This window comes from Theropithecus gelada, chromosome 5, assembly GCF_003255815.1.
Source record: "Theropithecus gelada isolate Dixy chromosome 5, Tgel_1.0, whole genome shotgun sequence".
NCBI lineage: Eukaryota > Metazoa > Chordata > Mammalia > Primates > Cercopithecidae > Theropithecus > Theropithecus gelada.
Genome location: NC_037672.1, coordinates 139,347,860 through 139,370,893, shown reverse-complemented (window position 1 = coordinate 139,370,893; position 23,034 = coordinate 139,347,860). Strand labels below are relative to the sequence as shown.

Genomic DNA, 23,034 nt, shown 5'->3' with positions numbered 1-23,034 from the left:
AGTTGTAGTTTTGTTACACATACCTGAGAATCGAATCTGTGATGCCTCAGAAGTCTTAAAATATTTCAAAATAAAACAAATACGTTTGCTAACTGCAGTAAATCTTATCAGTATTTTTTTTTTCAGCTTGCCGGATTGGTTTGTGGTTTTATCATCAAATTACAGACAAGTCTGTATGACCCAGGCTTCCTACAGCAGCTTCACACAGTGGGGTTGATAGTACAGTATGAAGGGCTACTAAGTACATACAGTGAGTATTGCTTTAGTACAAGTTAAAAGTCACATTTCTATTCATAGGATATTTAACTCACAATTTTTCCCAAAAAACATAAAAATAAGAAGTAAACCTTTATTGCACCAAGTATTACAAAAATAATGTAACTTTCAGTTTTTTGTATTCACCTTGTAACTTACTTTTGCCTCCCATTAAGGTTTGAAAATGGAATTATAGATTATTTCAGAGTGGACTTCTGAGCAGCCATCTGGCTTTTTTAATATAAAAGGCTCTGTGCCAACATAGTTTCAATGACTAGATTTTAAAGTCTGAACCCTGTAATGTCTAGAACTGCACTGTTCAATATAGTAGCCTTGCGTGACTATTGGACACTTGAAATGTGTCTGGTCCAAATCAATAAGTACTAGATATGCAGACCAGATTTCAAAAACTAGTTTTAAAAGGTATTTTATATTGATAATACTTTTATATTAATTTACAACTGAAATGGTATTTTGGATATACTGGATTAAGTAAAATCTATTATTAAAATTAATTCTACCTTTTTAATTTCACTCTTTTAAAAAATGACTACCAGGAAATTTAAAATTATATATGTGGCTCACATTATGCTTCTGTTAGAGAGTGCTGATCTGGAATCTTAACGATCTCCCTCTTAGGCTTCATTTGTTAATGTATGGAGATGCAAAACTAGCATGAACCTGGGTCAGTGATTATCAATTCAGCTACCTCTGTTATTTATAGACAACGCATATCAGTCCTGCCAGTAGAAAGAAATGTACACAAATCATAAAGGGGTTAAAACCTTTCTCCAGCCTCACAGCAAATGCCCACGTTCTTCCTCCCCTCAAAGGGTAGATTGACTTCTGGAGTCCATTGAAATGGTTCCCATTTCACTAAGGAAAACCTTCAGCCTCTGAGGAAAAGTATCTAGAGTAGGTTCACTGCATTCAGAAACTCATTCAATAAAATGCTAGAACAAATTCCAGCAGGGACGCATAGTAGCTAATGACATTTTCCTCAAATGTTTGTTTGTAACTAAGTGCCTTTTCTCTTGCTTAGGTGATGAAATTGGAATGCTAGAGGACATGGCTGTTGGCATTTCTGATTTAAAGAAAGTCGCATTTAAAATAATTGAAGCCAAATCCAATGATGTATTGCCAGTTATAACAGGAAGACGGTAAGCAGTGCTCACAGTGCTCACTTCCTGAAGACCAGGCTCTGTTAGATGTGTCATATTAACTCCTGTCAGAGGAGGCAAGGAGAATTCAGGTTTGATTTGGGAATTTTTCTTTTGTTTTCTTTTCCTTTTTGGTAAAAATAAACATGGGTGATATGATATGGGACAATCTTGAAAAACTCCTGGAAGTCTCATGAATGTTTTAAATTGTAGTGAGTTGAGTATGGCAGTACTCTCCCACAAAATACAAGAAATTCAAAATAATAGCTTGCATGAGAACATTTTTCTCCTTATTACTATCTCATCCAAAGCTGTGGGTGTTTTTACTTTTGTGGGAATCGTTCAGTTAATAGAATCATAATTCTTGAGATGACTTTAAATTAAATTCAGTTAAAAGCAGTAACATTTTAGAAAAGATATATTTCTGTGTCAGGGGAATATACCACCATTTCTCTTAATTATTTTTGACAACTCACTCTCAGACTGTGAGATTTCCAAGAAGGATTTTAAATAAATAGCTTCAAAGGTCAGTGTATGATGGGCAAAATATCAGAAATAATTAAGAAAAATGATGGTGTGTAGAACATACCTCCAAAAGAAGAGGTACATCCTATAGTAAGTTGTCTCAATCAGAAGTCCAAACTATTCTGGTGTTAGTGTTTTTAATTGCTGCATGAGGATATTTAAAATTTGAAACATTCTCAGGTCATGTTCAAAACATATGAATATACAAAAGGGAGAGTCCGTCTCATGCTAAAGAGAGATGCAAAACAAACTAAGTATAAAGTTCAAAGTAAACTTGTCTTCTTGTTGATAGTAAACATATAATAATTATTTAAAATTTTGTGAAGGATACTCAGAACCACATAGTTGGCTGAAAGGTAACTTTCTTACTCACAAAAATACCCACATCCTCAGAAACTAAATATTTACCTAGAATTAATACTTAACTTGCCATTCATAAATTATTTGGTTTATTTAGCTTCACTGTATTGAAACAGCAGTCATTAGATTAGTGTTCTTATTCTTAGGACTGATTGAGTTTTAAAAATAAGAAAACAAAATGAGGCTATCAATGCACATGACCCTGGGTATACAAAATGGACTAAACATTTCTTTCCTAAGGAATTCAGAGTGAGGTAGAGAAATCACACATGTAAATGAATTCTTACAAACATTTTTATGTCAAGTAATTTAATAAGGAGATGAATGAATGAGGAAAATAAGCATATAGCAAACAGAAAACTAAATCAGTGCTATATCCCAACCCTTTTATTGTTTTCTTCCAATAAATCTAAAATAACACAAAACAAGTAAGTAATGTTTCTTCCCTTTGTCCTCTGCTTTCTTTAGAGAACATTATGTGGTAGAGGTCAAGCTTCCAGCCAGAATGTTTGAGTCGCTACCTCTACAGATTAAAGAAGGACAGTTGCTTCATGTGTATCCAGTACTTTTTAACGTTGGAATCAATGAACAGCAAACTCTGGCTGAGAGGTAAGCTTTGGTGTAAGAGTGGCACTTGAGATTTTTCTTTGTTCCTCTTAAGCATATGATGAAAAGTCCCACGTATCTGCATATAGAACTAACATCGATTTATGCATAACATTTTTCTTTTTATCAGTACCAAATTATTTGAGATAGAAGGTAAATTTTCATATTTAAGGAATCCTGGCCCAAGTCAAATTTAAATGTGGCAAAAACATTGAGGAAAATCTTGATGCCAGTACTAAATAAAGCATTCAAATGGATTAACCTTCTTTATTTCCAAATACCTATGTGTGTATTAAAGTTTAGAATTCATGTTTATATATATCTCAATATTGTAAACAGATAATAGCATCAAATTTTTGTGTTTTTTGTTTTGTTTTATTTTGTTTTGAGACGGAGTCTCGCTCTGTCGCCCAGGCTGGAGTGCAGTGGCCGGATCTCAGCTCACTGCAAGCTCCGCCTCCCGGGTTCACGCCATTCTCCTGCCTCAGCCTCCCGAGTAGCTGGGACTACAGGCGCCCGCCACCTCGCCCGGCTAATATTTTGTATTTTTTGGTAGAGACGGGGTTTCACCGTGTTAGCCAGGATGGCCTCGATCTCCTGACCTCGTGATCCGCCCGTCTCGGCCTCCCAAAGTGCTGGGATTACAGGCTTGAGCCACCGTGCCCGGCCCAAATTTTTTAAATCTAAAACAGTGTCTTTCTCTTTTTTGTGTTTATTGTAATGGTTATTATCTGGTAATGTTAACTTTTTTTTATAACGACTTGCTCAGTCAACAAATGATTGTACTGTGATCCCATGAGTCACTGTTAAAAATCACTTTTTTCGGCTGGACGCGGTGGCTCATTCCTGTAATCCCAGCATGTTGGGAGGCAGAGGCAGGTGGATCACCTGAGGTCAGGAGTTCAAGATCATCCTGGCCAACATGGTGAAGCCTTGTCTCTACTGAAAATACAAAAATTAGCTGGGCGTGGTGGCGGGCGCCTGTAATCTCAGCTATTTGCGAGGCTGAAACGGAACAATCGCTTGAACTGGGGAGGCGGAGGTTGAGGTGAGCCGAGATTGCACCATTGCACTCTGGCCTGGGTGACACGAGTGAAACTCTGTCTCAAAAAATTAACAAAAAAAGATCATAGAGCATACTTTTGAAATATTTTAGAGAAAGAAGTTATCATCTTTGCTGTGGGGGCTGGCTGGAGAAGTTCCTTCACAGGCAACAATTTGGGGAGTTTGATAGTCTCTGGTAGTATAATATTTAACATGCTTTCTTGTCTATAATTCACTCTCCAAGTGACCCCTGCCCCACAGGTAAGGTTAAAAGTACCTAGCACATTCCTTGCTTTGGTAATTAAGCACTTTTGAAGGCTAGTGTCTAGGATCAGATTATATTCTATTTATCTATACATATTTGTCTTAGCAAATTCAGTGTTTGAGATGAATGATATTCCGGATCATAAACTATACAACGTGGAGCAGGGAAGCAGCACTCCAAATTGCCTCTTCTTTGGTACACTAGAGTAGAGTGTTTTGAGTTGGAATTAACAAGGTCTGTTATTGCGATCTTGAGAGAGATATGAGACTCTTTTATTCACAGACTTTTCAAAGACTAGTCAGCATTATATTTTCAAGGCTTCTAAAATGGACTAATTTGCATCATTCTTGTCATTGTGACTGTTTTAGTTGTCAGTCATTTTATTTAAGAAGTGTCCTTTCCTTCCCTCTCATCTCTCTTTCATACTAAGAATGCACTTTTTTCACACACGGAAGCCGTACAAGACACACAAGACTGGAAAAGAAGGCAAAATGGCAAAGTAGGGAAACCCTGCGAGAAGCAGGAGGCCTGAATATGAATAGCACTCTGACATCAACCAACTGTTAATCTAAGCATATTGCTCACTCTCTGTTCTCTGAACCTCCTTTTTCTGATTCTGAATTTTGAGCTTTACCAGCAACATCTACATGTTAGATGTGCTATGTAATCTAGAAGTAATATTTTACTACTGTTTACTCAAAATCAAAATGTAGATCTTGTATATGACCATTCTTAGATAAATAAATACTATTAGTCTGCTAGGGCTGCTGTAACAAAATACCATAGACTGGGTGGCTTAAACAATGGAAGTTTGTTTCTCATAGTTCAGGAAGCTAGGAAGTCCAAGGTCAAGGTTCCAGCCAATTTGGTTTCTGATGAGGGCTCTTCTTCTGGCTATCAAATGACTGACCACATTCTCCCCATGTGCTCACACAACCTCTTCTTTGTGCCTGTGAACAGAGAGAGCCCACCCTCATAATCTCATTTAACTTGACCCCTTAGGGGCCGTATCTCTAAATACTGCCATTTTGGGGATAGGGTTTCCACATATGAATTTTAGGACAACACAAGCATTTACTCCATAACACTAATATTAAGCCAGTATGGTATTTTTAAAATACCATATGCTCTGCCAAGCTGTGGGATATAAGGGGAATAGAGGATAACAAGAAGCGTGGAATCTGCTTCCTATCCTGAAATAATGTATAATCCTGTGAGGAAGAGAAGTCAACAAACATTACATTACAGTTTGAAGAAGACTATGTGGACAGAACCATTTGACTTCTCGGTATGAACAGAAAAAAATGTCAGCAGAAATGATCTACTGTCTGGGAAATCTGGCTCTATGTGTGCCTATAGCAGTTGATAGTGTGGGCAAGACTGTGTGCAGCCCAGTGTCCAGTGCTGGTCTTCTGGACCCCTCCCTAAGCAGCCATGAGTGAAATGGAAGGTTGGATAGATAATAAGAAAGAAGGTTTTTTAAAACACATACAGATATACAGCCCTGCAGCGGAGGTGTGGAGTAGGATGGGGAAACTAATATTATCAATTATGTCCATGCACAAAGACTGGTGTTTCATACATGGTATTTCCTCCAAATTCACATTTGATGGTTGTGAGGATATTTGATGCATTAGAAGTGATTAGTAAAATCAGGGCCAGTGGAGATTGGAATATGTTTGAAATCACCATTGTGCATTGTAGCCTGAAAAATGAGACAGACTCTTTCCTTAGGAAATTATTCCAATCCATTTAAAAAGGAAAGGTAAAACGTGTTACTTTTTGGTGCCATTTTATAACTTATAACTGTTTTCTTTCTTCTATTTGTAGGTTTGGAGATGTCTCTTTGCAAGAAAGTATTAATCAGGAAAACTTTGAACTTCTACAAGAATATTACAAGATATTTATGGAAAAGATGCCTCCTGATTGTAAGTATGTGAGTTAGAGAAGACAACAATAATGGCTTCTTGATTATAAATCTTTAGAATAGGTCAGACATAGAGGTCACTGGACTAAAGAAGCAGGGGTGGGGATATGAGAGTGATTTTGAAATTATCTGATTTCAAAGACTGATTGCCAAGGTGGCATGGCCAACACCTGCATCATTCTCTTGATTGCCTTCTTGAATGTGTCCTGCTGTTCATTCTAAGACATTAATTGCATTGCCACTAGAAAATGCCAAATAGTAAAAATATGGACCTTATAATTACACATTTTAATTAGTCTGATAAAAATTTTGTATAATTCTTAACCATATAAAAGACTTGACTAAAGATTTAAGTCTCCATTTACAAGCAACATCAGACATTGGACACGCATGCGGGAGAACATCAGATATAACACCAGTTATACAAGGTAATATTAAGTCAATGTGAATGAGGGAACTAATTTATTAAATATATGTATTGCAGTATTTTGTGCAAAAAAGTTAAGGACCCAAGCCTTTAAAAATGTGTTTTACACGTTTGGAATTTGTCTTGGAGGGGGCTGTTGTTCAATTCTACATTTCTTTTCCCCATTGTATTAAGCACAAAACATTTGAGCAGTCCAAAATCAGAGAGCTGGGAATGTATTTGGAATTCATCTATAAATAGTATAAATATGTTGAGATATTCACAATGATAAGTGAAGTTTTAATAAAGTAGCAAAATTATATTTTAACCAAAAGCTATAATCAAAATCTACTTGTTACTACTTGTTGTTTCATCATGAACAATTTGCTCACTAATTTATATTCTGTTGTTTAGTTGAAATATGTCAGGTGGCAGAGCGTTTATTCATAACCTAATGAATGTGGTATCAAAATATTACAGTGGCATATGCATGCCCATGTGTGGATAGTTAAAAAATGTCACTTGCAGATTTTATATTATGATTTATATATTTTATTTCAAATCAAATATTATTTTTGGCCAAAATGAACTTAAGTACATGGAGATTCTTTAGCAGCCACATACTTTCAGTATTAAATTTTTTAATGACCTGAAAAGTTAATAATGTAAGTAAAACTATTTTTCTTTAGTAATTAATGAAAAAGAGTTTATTGTAACTTGGATGTTAATGATTTTTTTAGCAAACTATAATTTTTATCAAGCTACTGATAAAAATTCTGAGACTTTTTTCCAAATTATATTTTTTGTATTAATTCTTGAAAAGTATATGTGGTCCCCAGGTCAGCAGCATCAGCATCACCCGGAAACCTGTTAGCAATGCAAATCCTCAGGCCCAGCTGTGAATCTACTAAACTCTCCCTGTCTCTGTTTTAATGAGCCTTTGAGGTAACTTCTGATTCATGCTAATGTTTGAGAACTAATAATACGCCATCCTTACTCAAAACATATATTACAAATTAGGTTGCTGGCAAAGTCTGTGAAGGGTTCCAGTACTAAAACCAATCATATTGCTAAAGAAATATGTAGAGGCACTGTTGAAATACAAAATAATTCTACATTCCAGTAGCTCTTCATAGGAATATAACTCTGAAAAATTATAGCCCGGGCAACATGGTGAAACTCCATCTGTACAAAAAATACAAAAATTAGCCAGGCATGATGGTGTGCACCTGTGATCCCAGCTACTCAGGAGGCTGAGGGTTGGGAGGATCGCTTGAGCCCGGGAGACGAAGCTGCAGTGAGCCAAGATTGTGCCACTGTACTCCAGCCTGGGTGATATAGTGAGACTCTGTCTCAAAATAACAACAACAACAAAACAACATGTGATTCTATATGTTGCCAATTAAATATTAAACAAGTGTTTTTGAAAACATGTAAATATATTTCTCTCCTTGCAAATAAGATGGAATTTTGTATAAAACCAATTGCATTTCATTGCTTACACAGTTGTCTGAACATACTGGATTTTTTTCTGATATTTTGTTTCCTGTATTTTTGAGACAACTCTCTTTGACACAAAATGGAGTTGTAGTATGACTGTGGTTGTGCTCCATAACAAAAGTACAAATCCAATCTATACAATTATAATGACATATGGGTTTATTCCTCCTATAGACACATTGCAAGCCAAAGAATGATTTGAGTTGTGCTCTATTTAAGGAAAAAATAATAATAATACAGCTTTTATAAGAGTATGAGTAGAGGTTAGGCCATTTGCTAAGAAGGAAAAAACTGTCATGCTGGGTCATATCCCTAATCCATATAATATATTATTTTCCTTCTTTCATAGCGAAATCAAGGGATAATTTGTGTCAATGTTAAAGGATAGGTTAATTTCTTAAACATATTACTGGCCAGGCGTGGTGGCTCACGCCTGTAATCCCAGCACTTTGGGAGGCCAAAATGGGCGGATCACGAGGTCAGGAGATTGAGACCATCCTGGCTAACACAGTCAAACCCCGTCTCTACTAAAAATACAAAAATTAGCCGGGCACAGTGGCGGGCTCCTGTAGTCCCAGCTACTTGGGAGGCTGAGGCAGGAGAATGGCGTGAACCCGGGAGGCGGAGCTTGCAGTGAGTAGAGATTGTGCCACTGCACTCTAGCCTGGGCGACAGAGCAAGATTCCATCTCAAAAAAATATATATATATATATTTTTTAATATATATATATATAAAACTTTCACTTTTTAATTCATTATTGACGTGCTGACTCTTAATTTATTGATCCTCTTTTTAAATGATTTATGAATTAAGCAGGTGAATTCTATTTTGGAAGTAAAAAAAGGTTTCTTCTCCAAAGATTTTCTTAACTTTAAGGGATATCCCTGACTTTTGTGATATCAGGACTTAATGATAAATTAATTTTAGCTTATATATTCACTCCCAGTCAAGTATCTCTCATCTTTTTACTCTTCTCATATAGAAACATTTGTGGACTAAATGTTCTTTCCAAAATGTCTTCTAATTCTGTTATATATGTAGCAATTTTAATTTATAGTCTCAATTCAGCAATCTACAAACATGGAATAGTTTTTTTTTTTTTTTTTTTTTTTTTAAATTTATTTATTATTATTATACTGTAAGTTGTAGGGTACATGTGCATAACGTGCAGGTTTGTTACATATGTATACTTGTGCCTTGTTGGTGTGCTGCACCCATCAACTCGTCATTTACATCAGGTATAACTCCCAATGCAATCCCTCCCCCCGCCCCCCTCCCCATGATAGGCCCCGGTGTGTGATGTTCCCCTTCCCGAGTCCAAGTGATCTCATTGTTCAGTTCCCACCTATGGGTGAGAACATGCGGTGTTTGGTTTTCTGTTCTTGTGATAGTTTGCTAAGAATGATGGATTCCAGCTGCATCCATGTCCCTACAAAGGACACAAACTCATCCTTTTTTATGGCTGCATAGTATTAAACATGGAATAGTTTTATTTCAGTAACTACTACCAGTTTTATGAAGCACTCATCAACCTTTAGAAGTTAGTAATTGGGAATAGGAAATGGATAATTAAAGTTGCCAATCAACATGCCCTTTCAATATGTTTAGCATAGTCTAGTGCTTTTAGACTACTTAAAATCTCAGTTTCATTTGGAAGAAATATTCAGCCAAGTTCAGATATTATTATCCTCCACCCCCATCTTCCTTGCAACTGTAGAAAGGCCATTAGTGGACGTCTTGGTAGGGCTGGGTGGCCTCTGTGTCTTTCTTTCTTTTGGGGAATTCATGGGATCTAGATCTGGGATGTGCCTGTTACAGAGAAAGAGGCCACATATAGGAATCCCAGAAGTTCCTTTCCTGTAAATCTTTGCTGAATCTTCATCTACAGAAAATAATATATTGTTGGTCCTCAGTATCCGTGTGATCTGTGTCCGCAGATTCAATCAACCCCAGATCAAAAATATTTGAAAAAAAAAAGTGCAATGACAAAAGTATTAAAATTTTTAAAACATAGTCTAAGAGCTATTTACATAGAATTTATATTGCATGAAGTATTATAATTAATCTAGAGATAATTTAAAGTATAGGGGATGATGTGCTTAGGTTATTTGCAAACACTATGCCATTTTATATAAGAAAATTGAGCATCTGTGATTTTGGTATCTTCTGGGGTTTTGGATCCAATCCTCCTTGGGTACCAAGGGACAACTTATATATCTGTCAGATAGACAAAGCTGTTGATGACTGCTCTATCTGGGCACATGTATTGTGTGTTTCTCCCACCAAATCTCCTCTGCATGTGATGCAGCTCTCAGACAGTTGTTCTGCTGACTCTAAGGCACGAGAAATCTTCAGAAGTTACTTCCCCTCAGGTCCTACCTGTGATACTCACTGGCCCCTTTGATCAGCCTGGGAATTCCAGTGTGGCAGTTATTAGTGCTTCTCCCTTTTCTCGCTCTAATCTTCCTGTTGGGCTTGATGATCTCAGACATCCTTCACGTTCCCTTTTGTGCCTACCTAAAGCATTCAGACACTTACATTTTGTGCTAGAAATAAAATAAAATAGTACTTCTGTAAATCACTAACACAAACTGCTCCGTGTTTAAAGTCACCACCGCATCTTATACATGATTCAGGGCTTCTGAAGGAAGCAGATAAAGCCCCTTCTGTCTTCCTCTTCCCTTTAAGGGAGGAAGAAACAACTCTCAAAGTATTACAGCTAAATTCTGTGTCCTTTCTCTAATAATAATGCCCATATCCTTTGTGTTTTATCTGAAATAAAGAAGAAGGATATTGTGATACGGCTCTAATGAAATTGTACCATAATGATTCCTATGCTAGCACTATAAGGGTGAGCTTACTAGCACTGTGAGCTAAGAAAGAAAACAGGGCTTTTTTTTTTAACCTGTTCTATACTTTTTATACAATATTTGACATGCCAGTGTTTTGTATATAGTGTTTCATCAACTACATCAATAAGGATTATATACAAAATATTTTTTAGAAAAAGAAATTTAGTATTGTAATGAGGGTATGTAGAATGTAGTGTGTGTGTGTGTGTGTGTGTGTGTTTATGAACAATTTTCACTGTAAGTCTCACATTAAATTTAGCAGATATTGGTGGAGATAATATTATGTGTAAAAGTCTATTCTATTCAGTTTGGATGATGAAAGATGAGTAAGATACCCTATGAAAGTCGATGCCCTAGTAGCTTTCAATTTAATGACTCAAGGTAATCAAAGAATAATCTACATTAAAGCTAAACCTCTTTCTGAAACAATAGTTGCTCGTTTGGAGTGTTGATTCATTTTCTGAATAATTTAGTTTTGTTGTTGCTGTTGTTCAAACAATTTTACTTTCTACCAACTTCTGACACTCGTTGTATAGTTTTGCATTGTCACAGATTTTATTTTTGCACTAGGAAAAATAAAACATCATCTGCATCACTTATATTTATAAAAATAAGAAAATAGGATAAGAACCCAATATTTTATAGATAACTAACTTCAGAGGAATTATTTGACTAGTTTTCTACGTAGTCCACATGGAAAACATACATTATAAAATGAGAACATTCATAAGTGTAAGGAAAGGAGGACTAAGGATCCCATAAGAGGTAGAAATTATTGGAGATTGAGTCAAATAAGCTAAATGAGAAGAATACCATCCACGTGAAAATGAGCAAGAATATCAAATGTGTTGATGAAAGAAGAATGAGGATGAAAGTGAAGGTATTGGATTTGATGATTGTGAATCATTAATGACATTTAATGGAGTCTTTAATAAAAAGCATGGACTGAAATCACATTACAGGCATTTAAGGAGAGGATGCATGTTGTATAATTAGAGAAACAGAGTGGTGAAAGCTACTCTCTTAGGAAACAAAACAGTGGATACAAATAGAGAAATTAAAAAATAGGCTGAATGCAATAGAATCAAGTGAGAGAGTTTTTCTTGAGTCTTTTTTTCCCAAGGTGGTAAATTGATGCATGTTTAAAGACAGTTGGAAATTTCAGGGTGGAAGTTATGGGCAAAGGATCTATACTTGATCCTGCTGAGAGGTTCTAGGGAGGTAACAGTGATGAGGCCCCTGAGACTAGCCAGAAAGCTAACCAGAAGCCATAAGACAGCAGAGGACTAGGCCTCTCATATGATGTAGAGACTGAAAACGTAGTACTCTGGCTTCCAGGGAAAAAGAAATATATGCCATGCTTGGCTGAGGCCCTTTAACGCCTGAAGAATTCCAGCAAAAGGTCACAGAAAACTCTTGAAGACTGATACAAAGGTTTTGAAAGAATCCTAAATGTAGTCTGGGGTTGGTCCTCAGACCTCTGCTGATACAACACTTTCTCTCACGTCTCCCATAGTCCTTTGGTTGCTTCAGAGGAAAAGCTTAAAAAAAAAAAAAAGACTTTGTTCACATCTACCTTACCAACTAAAAATCTGATCAATCATGGTTCTCTCTGATATCCTTTAAAAGTCTTTTAGCATAATTATTAAGATGTAACCCTTAAATATAATGTGTAAAAGCTGTGAGTGCATGTCAAGGACTTAGGTTTAGTTTAAGTAAACTAATATTTAGTACATTTAGTTAATAGGGCACAATTTATTTATATTAAGGTATTCTGTGTCCTTTGAACTTACATTTTTAGTTAGCATTTTCCATTTTTAGTATTTCAATTTATCTTAAATCTTATTTGAAATATAGATTCATGGAGCAAAGATGGCTTAAGTCAAGGTACAACTAGAAAGAAAATTATAGAAACTAAAAATAATATGAAATTTATGAAAAGTAAAAGAACTCCATTGGGACAAGTAAACCTTCCCATGAGAGGATTTCACAGAAGCAGGTGAGAAGGAGGAGCTTTACTCTAAGTACAATGTGGAATATCTAAAATTGAATTTTGTTAGGTCAAATAATGGAGCAACTCACCCCTAATATTGAATACTCTGTCCAAACAGCCATTGAATATATACCAAATTTTTCCAACACAGGAGAGAACTCTCTAGTACATCAAGATAATTGTTCCAGAACAAGTATGTGATAATGCTTTTCTGAATGAGATTATTAGATTTTGTTTTCAAAACAAAAGAAAAGAACAAAGCTACTAAGATATACAGAATCATATTCCATGTATAATAAACTTACAAATCCATACACATGAGGTTATTGCTGAGAATCAGAAAACTAGCTACAACATTTATAACACAGATTGTGCTCTGGAAGAAATCAACACTAGATTTTGGCAGACTTCTTTAGCAAACTGCATTGTTGGACTCTCCATACGGTTCTAAAGCCACAGACTGTGGAAAAGCAGTCAGCATCACATGTTAACAGATACCTTGTATTAGAAAAGGATAATATCACTGAGAAACAGAATATAAATTGATATATAGTTGGTACATATATCAGAGAGAAGAGTTGTACTACATTTTATCTGTCTAACGATGAGAATTAAGGCTACTTAAGTGAGTATTTCTTTCATAGTTGTGACTTGAGCTCTGTCACAGACCCCAGAAATATATGGTGGAATCAATACTGATAGTACCAGTTGTGTGTGAATTGCAATGCTCCATAAACAAAAAAGGGTGCATCTGAATACCAATCCACTTTCTGCTTATTTACTTAAAACTGGAATCGTGTGTTGACACCCCAATGTGGCTCATTGCTGCCACAAGTTTCAATGTGCTGCTTTCACTTTCTCAGAACATGCCATGGTTGTTATTCCTCATTTCTGCTTTTCAGAGTCCTCTATCCTTAGAAACTATCACTTATCTTGAGCCTGGATTCCCAGACTTCACCCACAAAAGGTCTTCAAACAATCAGATTGTTTCTGATTAGCACAGAGACTTTCTGATATGTTAACTATTTCCCAGGTTCTACAGTAATTTCTAAGTTATTAATCACTTTTCCATACATGGTAATACTCAGTTTCCTCTGAACAGTTCACATTTATATAAAGAGATCTTTTCTGAATGTTAAGAGAGCCTCTCCACATTACAGAACAGTGACTTCAGAGGTGGCCATTTTTCTCTCAACTAACGTTCAACAATGACAAAAAGCATTTTTTTATTTTTTTATTTTTGAGACGGAGTCTTGCTCTGTCGCCCAGGCTGGAGTGCAGTGGCCAGATCTCAGCTCACTGCAAGTTCTGCCTCCCGGGTTTACACCATTCTCCTGCCTCAGCCTCCCAAGTAGCTGGGACTACAGGCGCCCGCCACCTCGCCCGGCTGGTTTTTTGTATTTTTTTAGTAGAGACGGCATTTCTCCACGTTAGCCAGGATGGTCTCGATCTACTGACCTCATGATCCGCCCATCTCGACCTCCCAAAGTGCTGGGATTATAGACAGGCTTGAGCCACCGCGCCCGGCAAAAAAGCACTTTTAAACTTTGCCGCTTTATCATCATACTCTCCCTTCCAAATATCTCTTTTCTCTCTGCATCATTTTCACTGTCTGTAAACTGAGGAGGAAGTCAAGCTTATCCAAGAAGGGGTTAACCTGCAAACAAGATCAGCAAGAGAAGGGCAATTGAGTTAGGATATTAGCCTAGGCTATGCTGAGGTAAAATTAAAAAATGATGCCAAGTGCTCATTGGCAGTATTCATCAGGCCCCAGACAGGAAATCAAGAAGTCTAGGAATTTACAGATTAAGCAGAGTTTGGTGAAGTCACCAAGAGTTTAGCAATACTGAGTTGCTACTAACCCAGGTGCTAAAAGGACAAACGTCAGAGGTAGTGTCACCAGAGGCCAAAAGCTGGGGCTATCCCTCTGGATCTAGAGTGTTGTTGAGGACTGTCTAGCAAAACCTGGAACCGTGAATGCAAAAGTTTCCCAGTGGGAGCTGGAGCCATAGAAAAGACATAACCACTTCCAGGGGCCCATAAGAAGCAGAAAGGTGGGGGAGCAACAGGCTGCCTTCTATCTTCCTCCTGCCCTTCACTCTCCCTCTGGCTCCTCATTGCCCAGAGTTAAGTGTAAGTTAGCCTGGAAAATGAGGTTTCCTGTGATAAAGAGCAGAATGGGGAATGGTACATATAGAAATGAGGGCACATCAGCAATTGATCAGCATCATCGACCCCTGTGCTACTCAGTATCTTTCCTTGCCTTTTACACATACAAGAGTAATTTCAAACAAATCCATATTTGGCTGTGGGGCCAAGAGTCTGTGTTTTACCAAGCCCTCCTGGTGATTCTGCCTGCACAGTAAGACCTGAGAACCACTTGTTTGGATTTATAATATGTGATAGAGTTAGCTGTCAAATTTTAAATGTTACGTTTTTGCACTGCATTATACTTTGGACATGAGCGTAAAAGAAGATGAAATTGCCCAGAATGTTAAAACTGTTCATCTTTTATTTATCTGTTGTTTTAACAAATATTAATAGTTGAATGACCTAAGCAAAACGTATATGTAAAACAACTAAGCAGTAATGATGATTCTGTTCAATATGAGATTACCTTGATTTATAATGTTAAGCTAAGTAAGTGTATCTAAATTTCCTAAACACAAAGAATAATTTTAATATTATAGGGCTTTATATGTTTTTGTTTGTTTGTTTGTTTGTTTTTGAGACGGAGTCTCACTCTGTCGCCCAGGCTGGAGTGCAGTGGCCAGATCTCAGCTCACTGCAAGCTCCGCCTCCCAGGTTCATGCCGTTCTCCTGCCTCAGCCTCCTGAGTAGCTGGGACTACAGGTGCCTGCCACCTCACCCGGCTAGAATTTTTTTTTTTTTTTTTTGTATTTTTTTTTAGTAGAAACAGGGTTTCACCATGTTAGCCAGAATGGTCTCAATCTCCTGACCTCGTGATCCTCCTGTCTCGGCCTCCCAAAGTGCTGGGATTACAGGCTTGAGCCACCGTGCCCAGCCTATATGGTATTTTTAACAAACTTGAAGACATAAGGATTTAAAGATATGAGAAGATACAAGGATTTTCTTTTTTTTTTTTTTTTTTTTTTTTTTGAGACGGAGTCTCGCTCTGTCACCCAGGCTGGAGTGCAGTGGCCGGATCTCAGCTCACTGCAAGCTCCGCCTCCCGGGTTCACGCCATTCTCCGGCCTCAGCCTCCTGAGTAGCTGGGACTACAGACGCCCGCCACCTCGCCCGGCTAGTTTTTTGTATTTCTTAATAGAGACGGGGTTTCACCATGTTAGCCAGGATGGTCTCGATCTCCTGACCTCGTGATCCGCCCGTCTCGGCCTCCCAAAGTGCTGGGATTACAGGCTTGAGCCACCGCGCCCGGCAAGGATTTTCTTAAATTAACACATGAATATCATTCCAGCAGAAACTATACATTAGACTATTACAGAGTAATAAACAAAATTTACTTTTAATAACTTTGTTTTATAAACATCTCAACTGTCATACCATGTAGACACCCAAATATATAAATGAAAAATCCAGTCAGTTATCCAAATATTTTGCATATTTTATTTAAAACATGAATATTTGGAAACATCAAGACCACTGAGGAATTCTTCATATATTCATATTTGTCATTGCATAGACATATAAAAATGTGTAAAAGAGATTGGAAATCGAGAGAAATATTATGTAATACTGCAGGACAAGCTTAAGTTTGAAAATGTCCCAAAAAGAGTAGATAAAAGTGGAATTAAAATTTTTCACCACCCATTTTTTCACCTAAACTCATTCCAGTAAGTCTTTTACCCTTGTAACTTCGTGGAAACTGTTTCTGTCAAGCGCCTACATTGTTAAACCCAATGCTCAGTCATTTGCCCTCATCTTCCTTGATCTAGTAACAAGTGTGACATGGTTATTTTTTCCTTCTTTTGTCACTTGGCTTCTTAGCCACCACAGTCTGTGATTTCTCCTGCTCTATGGCTGCTTCTTTTAAATCTCTATTCCTCATTATCTTTCCAACGTCTAATTTTGGAGTGGCCTAAGATTCAGTCCACGGATGTCTACTCTGCTCCCCAATTGAACACAGCCTAGTTACTTTAAATACCTGCTATTAACTATCCATGTTCATATCTACATCTCCAGCCCATCTCTCTTTCTTAACCTCTTGTATCCTGCTTAACACCTTAATCTTTGTTCCTGATAAGCCCTTAAAAAGCTGTTCTTCCTACAGTCTTCCCCATCTACATTTATATCAATTTCAACGATTTAGTTGCTTTGGGGAAAAAAATAGCCACCCTTGAGTCCCTTCTTTCACATCCCCTTTCCAGTCCATCAGAAAATTTTACTGGCTCCACTTCCAAAATATATGCCACCAGTTATTATCACCTACATTGCTACAACCCTTCTTACCTCTTCTAGGTATGGGCAACAGCTTCCTCCTAGCATCTTTGTTTCTTCTCTCGCTTCTCGTTCAGTCCACTCATATCCGCTACATCCAAAGTGACTATTTTAAAATGAAAGTCTCATTATGTGTCTCCTAAAACTCTTCCAATAAACCCCAATGTTGTTAGTTTTGTTGTTTTTGTTGTTGTTGTTTGTTTGTTTTCAGAATAAAAACCTGCATTTTTACGGTGGCCTCTAAGGCACCACACCGTCAACCCCTTTGATCCTTTGATCCCTCTCTACCTCTTTCTCTCACTCTTTCCTTACTCTGCTCCACACTGACTTCTGCCCCACATGGACCTGTTGCTGTTTCTTGGGACTTTTTAGTGACTCTTTGCTCTGTCTTAAATGCCTTGCCCCTTAGAGGTCACTCACTCACCTCCTCTAAGTCTTTGCCTAAATGTCACTTTCTCAGTAAGGCCTTTCTTAAACACCCTCTTTGAAATTGCAACCTCTTCCCCCCTGGAACCCTTCTCTCTTAATTTTCTTTTATAGCCTCTACCATCATGCAGCATGCAATATGTCATTTACATTATTTGACAGTGACTCCTTGCCAGAATGTAAGCTCCAGGAGGACAAGCACGTTGTTTCTATTCCATTAACATTTGTTGAATGCATGGTATAAGCTGTTGGATCTTGGAAGTAATTTAATGAAGACTATGACAAGTAACATTATTTCTGTTAATAATTGTTGAGTGATACAAGGATTAAATAGTGAAATTATTTTGGAATTCACATTATCACATTGAAGGTTCTGAGAAAGTCTGCAGGATGGCTGGCAAACTTTTTCTGTAAAGAGCCAGATAGTAAATAATTCTAGCTTTGTGGGCCATATGATCTCTGTCATCACTCAACTTGGCTACGATAGTGTAAAATAAGCCATAGACAATATGTAAATCAGGTCGGGTGTGGTGGCTTACACCTATAATCCCAGCACTTTGGAAGGCTGAGGCGGGTGGATCACCTGAGGTCAGGAGTTTGAGACCAGCCTGGCTAACATGGTGAAACCCTGTCTCTACTGAAAAATACAAAAAAAATTAGCAGGCATGGTTACGGGCTCCTGTAATCCCAGCTACTCAGGAGGCTGAGGCAGGATAATTGCTTGAACCAGGAAGGGGGAGGTTGCAGTGAGCTGAGATCGCGCCATTGCACTCCTGCCTGGGCAACAAGAGTGAAACTCTGTCTCAAAAAAATAAATTAATTAAATAAAATAAATGTAAAAATGAACATGACTGAGTTTTAATAAAAATGTATTTACGAAAATAAAAAAATGTATGACCTGGGGTTAGCCTGCAAATCATAGTTTGCTCACCCTGATCTATAGTATCTAAATTAATTTTGTTTAAAATAGCTTTTTTTTTCATTATGGGAATAGAAAAAATTATCTGAAACCCTCATTTTCATTTTTTTTTTAAGTAAGTGTTCCCCAGGACATAGTTTAAGAAATATTGACCTAGTCCAACTCCATCATTTGCTATGAGGGACTTAGGGTCGTTCACATACCCTTTAGTAGGAGAACAGAGACTAAATTCCATGTTCTCTGACTCCCGGTCAAATGTTCTTTTAATTTATATGCTGCTGCTCCACCATTGCTGTCTAATGGCTTCTGCACTGAATTTAAGATTGTAGATTTTTAAATATTTGAATATTTCCAGCACCATGCTTTTATTTTCCATACATATATTTTTACACACTTGTAATTACAAATTTATTTTAAACTAATTGCAGAAGAAACTCTGATGTACTAACCTTTTGAAGTTTTTAATCTTTTTTAGCATTAAAAAGATTGAGAGAATTTTCTTTTGAAGTACTTCTGTTGCTTTTTAAAAGAAAAAGTAAGAAGAAATAATATCCAATTTTTATTTCCTCAATGCATGTTAAATCACAGACATAGACTTTTAATGTCCCTTAAATTTTAGACTACATCAAATTATGAAATACAAACAGCAGTACAGGCAGCAAAGATAGACACACATACACACATACAAAGATCCACCTGCTTGGCCAACCAGGCATCGATCTATGTTACTATCTATGTTACTCGGTGGTCCTCATAAATTTTAGTCATCAAATCTTTTAGGTAGCCTTATTCTGCTGTAGTATGTGTAGGCACAAACTTAGATGTCTTGCCTTTCAATTAGCCTTACATTTTCTTCATTATTTCCTCTTGACTGAGGCTCTCATCTTTTTTGAATGTCTAACTCTTGCATTCCAGATTCTACTACTCATCAAAGATTGGCTGGCCTCCCAGTATACCAGTCTAGTAAGTCTGCACTTAGTGGCATGAAATCAAAAGACATAAATTCAATTGAAAGCTCACTTAGGTGAGTCACTTGGTGTTTTCAATGCCTGCATTTCATTGTCAGCCAAATCAGAATAATTACTTTGTATATACCTTGTATTTCAAAGTACATTCTACCTTTATCTCACCAGGGAAAAGAAGTTAGTATTAAAATTTCCACTGTCAATTTCTGTGACTAAAAAGTGTCACATGTACTTATAAATATTAGAGAGATGGTTAAGATTATAATTGTGGTACACTTTCAGCTTTTCAACACAGTCATATATCTGCTGTGTACAAACAACAGAAACAAACAACAATCTAGTTAAATTTGATCGTGAAGTTTTTTCGGTAGTTTGAACGAAACTTCATCTCTTCTCTATCCAATAGTCTCTCTCCTTCTCTGTCATTTCTGTAATCTTTGCAATCTATGTTGACTTATCTTATTTTTTTCATGAAATCACTGATTCTCTGATAATCTTTCAAACAAAGCATACTTTTTTCTTTCTGGAATGCCTCTATAGGTGAGCTCCTGAAATCATCATTAGGATAAGTTCTTTGGTCCCACACTGCAAAGTAAGATGGATACTGAAAATATTAAGACTCACCATCCTTTTCGGAAATAAATATATAAATTTAACTTCTTGTTAAATTCAGATATTTATCATAGTATGATGTTCAATCAGACCAACAATTAAAGGTTGACTACATTAGTTCTAACCTTCAATGAAACATCAGATTAAAGACAATTAACAAATTCTTATTTCACTTTTTAGATCCAGTTTTCCAACTGTGTAATTCACTCAGCTATTTGGCATAGTACTTTTCCAAACATTCACTCTTTATTTACCATTCTCCTCCTCGCTGAACCACAGCTGCAAGGCCTTTTGTTTCCAGGCCACTTTTTCTTCCACCTTTATTTTGTCATTCTAATTCTGCATCACAGAATGTCAGATAGAGTGAAACTCTCCTTAGAAGCTAAGTAAGGGTGAGAAATTGAAGTCTCAAGGATAAAGTTATCTTTATCAAGTGGGTCAGAAAATAACAGTGCGAGCACATTAATAGATTAATATGTTTTGTTGCCATTGATAAACTGTAAATATATGAGTGTCCCAGATTACCAAATCAGAGACCACATCAAGTCAAAAAAGGGAGCCATATGAATGGAATAAATTGTAGATTTCATATTCTTATTACCTCTATCCTCATTTTGGAGCCTTCCAACACAGCTTTATTTTCATCATCTTCCTGTATTTTACCTCATTTATGCCTTTCCTAATATCTCAGAAATTATTCATTTAACTTATTCTATATAGTAAGAAATATTCAAGACCTAATTCTTCCTTGCCTGCAAGAGCCTGAAGAGGTAGACCACATACGGTGACTATTGGAAAAAGCCCCAATCTTCTCAACCATCTCCCCTTTTCTCTGACTTTCTTACAGTTTGTGATTTAATTACTTCCACATTATAGGCAACAGGAGAGGCATGGAAAAGGTGAGCCCTTGGTTTTTGGAGAAGGGCTTGTTATGTGTTTGCCTCCCTGGGCTGCCATCTGACCTTGGTGTATTTCACTAGCAGTCTGGCTCTTGCACGGTCAGGAAGGTAGGGCACTGAAATCACCTCAAAAGTTGTATTCCTTCTCTGCCTAAATTTTAAGAAATCCATTCTTAGTCTGTTTTTCAGACGTCTGTGTGGAGAATGCACTTTCAGTGGGCCATTTATTGCTAGGGCTATTGTTGGGGTAAAATGCAGGGACTAGGGAGTTTGACTAGGTGAAACAAAGGAGGCCATTCAACTGCCTTAGGTGCCAGCACCTAGGCCACTTGAGTATGGGCAAAAGTAGTTGTTCACCCAGTTTAACTTGGCTCACAAGAAGACTGAACTGGGGATTTGTGTTAAGCCCTTCTCATACTCCTGTTTTCTTTCCCATTCTGCTCTATCATCTGTGCTTGAACTATCTTAGACATCCTGAGGAGACTAGAGTTTAGAGTTGGAGAGCCATTTAACAAATCATCTTTAGATTTTTTGACATGACTTTAAATTGTTTGGAAATTCTGGAATCAAATTATGAATTCTGTCTTTAAAAAAATATAAGCAGGAAAAAATATGTTATTGTTATATTCTTCTCCCTGCACAACATATTCCATAGTCCCCAATGTACAATGTTGATTGAGGAAATTTCAAATAATTTTTAATACATTGTTTTGAATATAATTTAAAAATTACTTTTAAAGTTTGTTTTTTCCTTTTGCCGTGGTGATGCAACCTTGAAATTTGTTTAAGACAAGACACTGAAAATGTGTAGGTCAAAAATATTCAACTCAGACCAGGTTGGGATCTTGACATTTGATTTTTTTTTTTTTGTATTGCCATCTTCATAAATTGAAAATTAGAAATGCAATTTTAATAAAGCTGGTTTCGGTGGAGTTTTGTCTTTTCTTATTTTTCAAGATTTTACAGCATCTAGAACAACATAATTTTCAATTTTAAGATATCTCAATGGCTTTTACCTAATTGCATTTGTCTGCTTGCTGGTACAATTAACTATAATTATTTTAGAATTAATTGTAGAAGAGACTTGATATTACAGAATATAGTACTCACCAGAGTAGGCAGTGAAAGCAGTGTTCATCATGTTAATTTTTTCACACTTGGAAGTACAAGCTCTTTAAATTGTTTTTATTTTAGCTGTTCTGTTCTAGTTATTTATTGCCAGATAACAAGCTACCTCAAGTTTCGTGTTATAAAATCAGAATGATTTTATTTGTGCTCACAGATTCTGTGGGTTAGGTATCAGAAAGGGAAACTGGGGATGGTTTGTCTCTGCTCCACGATGTCCATGACCTTCAGATGGAAGGAAGAGTACCTGGGGGCTGAGAACTGGAGGCATGTGGAGGTTTCTGTACTCACATTCTGGCACCTGGGCTAACTTGATTCAAAGGCTGGGCTCAGCTGTGACTGTTGACTTAAGCACCTAAACAAGACCTTCCATGTGGCTTGGGCTTCTCCCAGCATAGTGGCTGGGTTCTTATAGGGAGCATCTCAAAATGAGGAATACAGTCAGCAAAGTTCCAAGAGAATTAAGCAGGAGAGGCATAATCAATTCAGACCTGGCCTCAGAAGCCACAGAGCATTACTTCTGTCATACATCATTAGTCAAGACAGTCACAAGCCCACCCAGATTCAACCTGAGGAGACATACATTCCACGTCTCAACAAAAAGTATTGAAGAATGTAGGACCATGTTTTAAAACCATCACTGCAGGTGTGATAGATTTGCTGCCCTCCAGAAATACTCTGACTTGTCCTTTCCTCATTTTAAATCAACAGTACACATTTGTACTATGGCTGGTCGGTGTTTAAGATACGTATATAACAATTTACTTACCTTAGA

At 36.9% G+C, this 23,034-nt stretch overlaps 1 protein-coding gene across 4 annotated transcripts in view; it reads left to right on the top strand.

Annotated features, from left to right (window-relative positions):
* The window catches only part of INPP4B (inositol polyphosphate-4-phosphatase type II B), an 807,120-nt gene that overhangs the window by 722,381 nt on the left and 61,705 nt on the right, over positions 1 to 23,034 (top strand). For all 4 annotated transcript variants that reach the window (XM_025386323.1, XM_025386324.1, XM_025386325.1 and 1 more), the window contains 4 exons: positions 127 to 250; positions 1,298 to 1,415; positions 2,769 to 2,909; positions 6,046 to 6,143. In XM_025386323.1, coding sequence (XP_025242108.1) covers positions 127 to 250; positions 1,298 to 1,415; positions 2,769 to 2,909; positions 6,046 to 6,143 — 481 coding nt within the window. The remainder of the gene's footprint in view (positions 1 to 126; positions 251 to 1,297; positions 1,416 to 2,768; positions 2,910 to 6,045; positions 6,144 to 23,034) is intronic.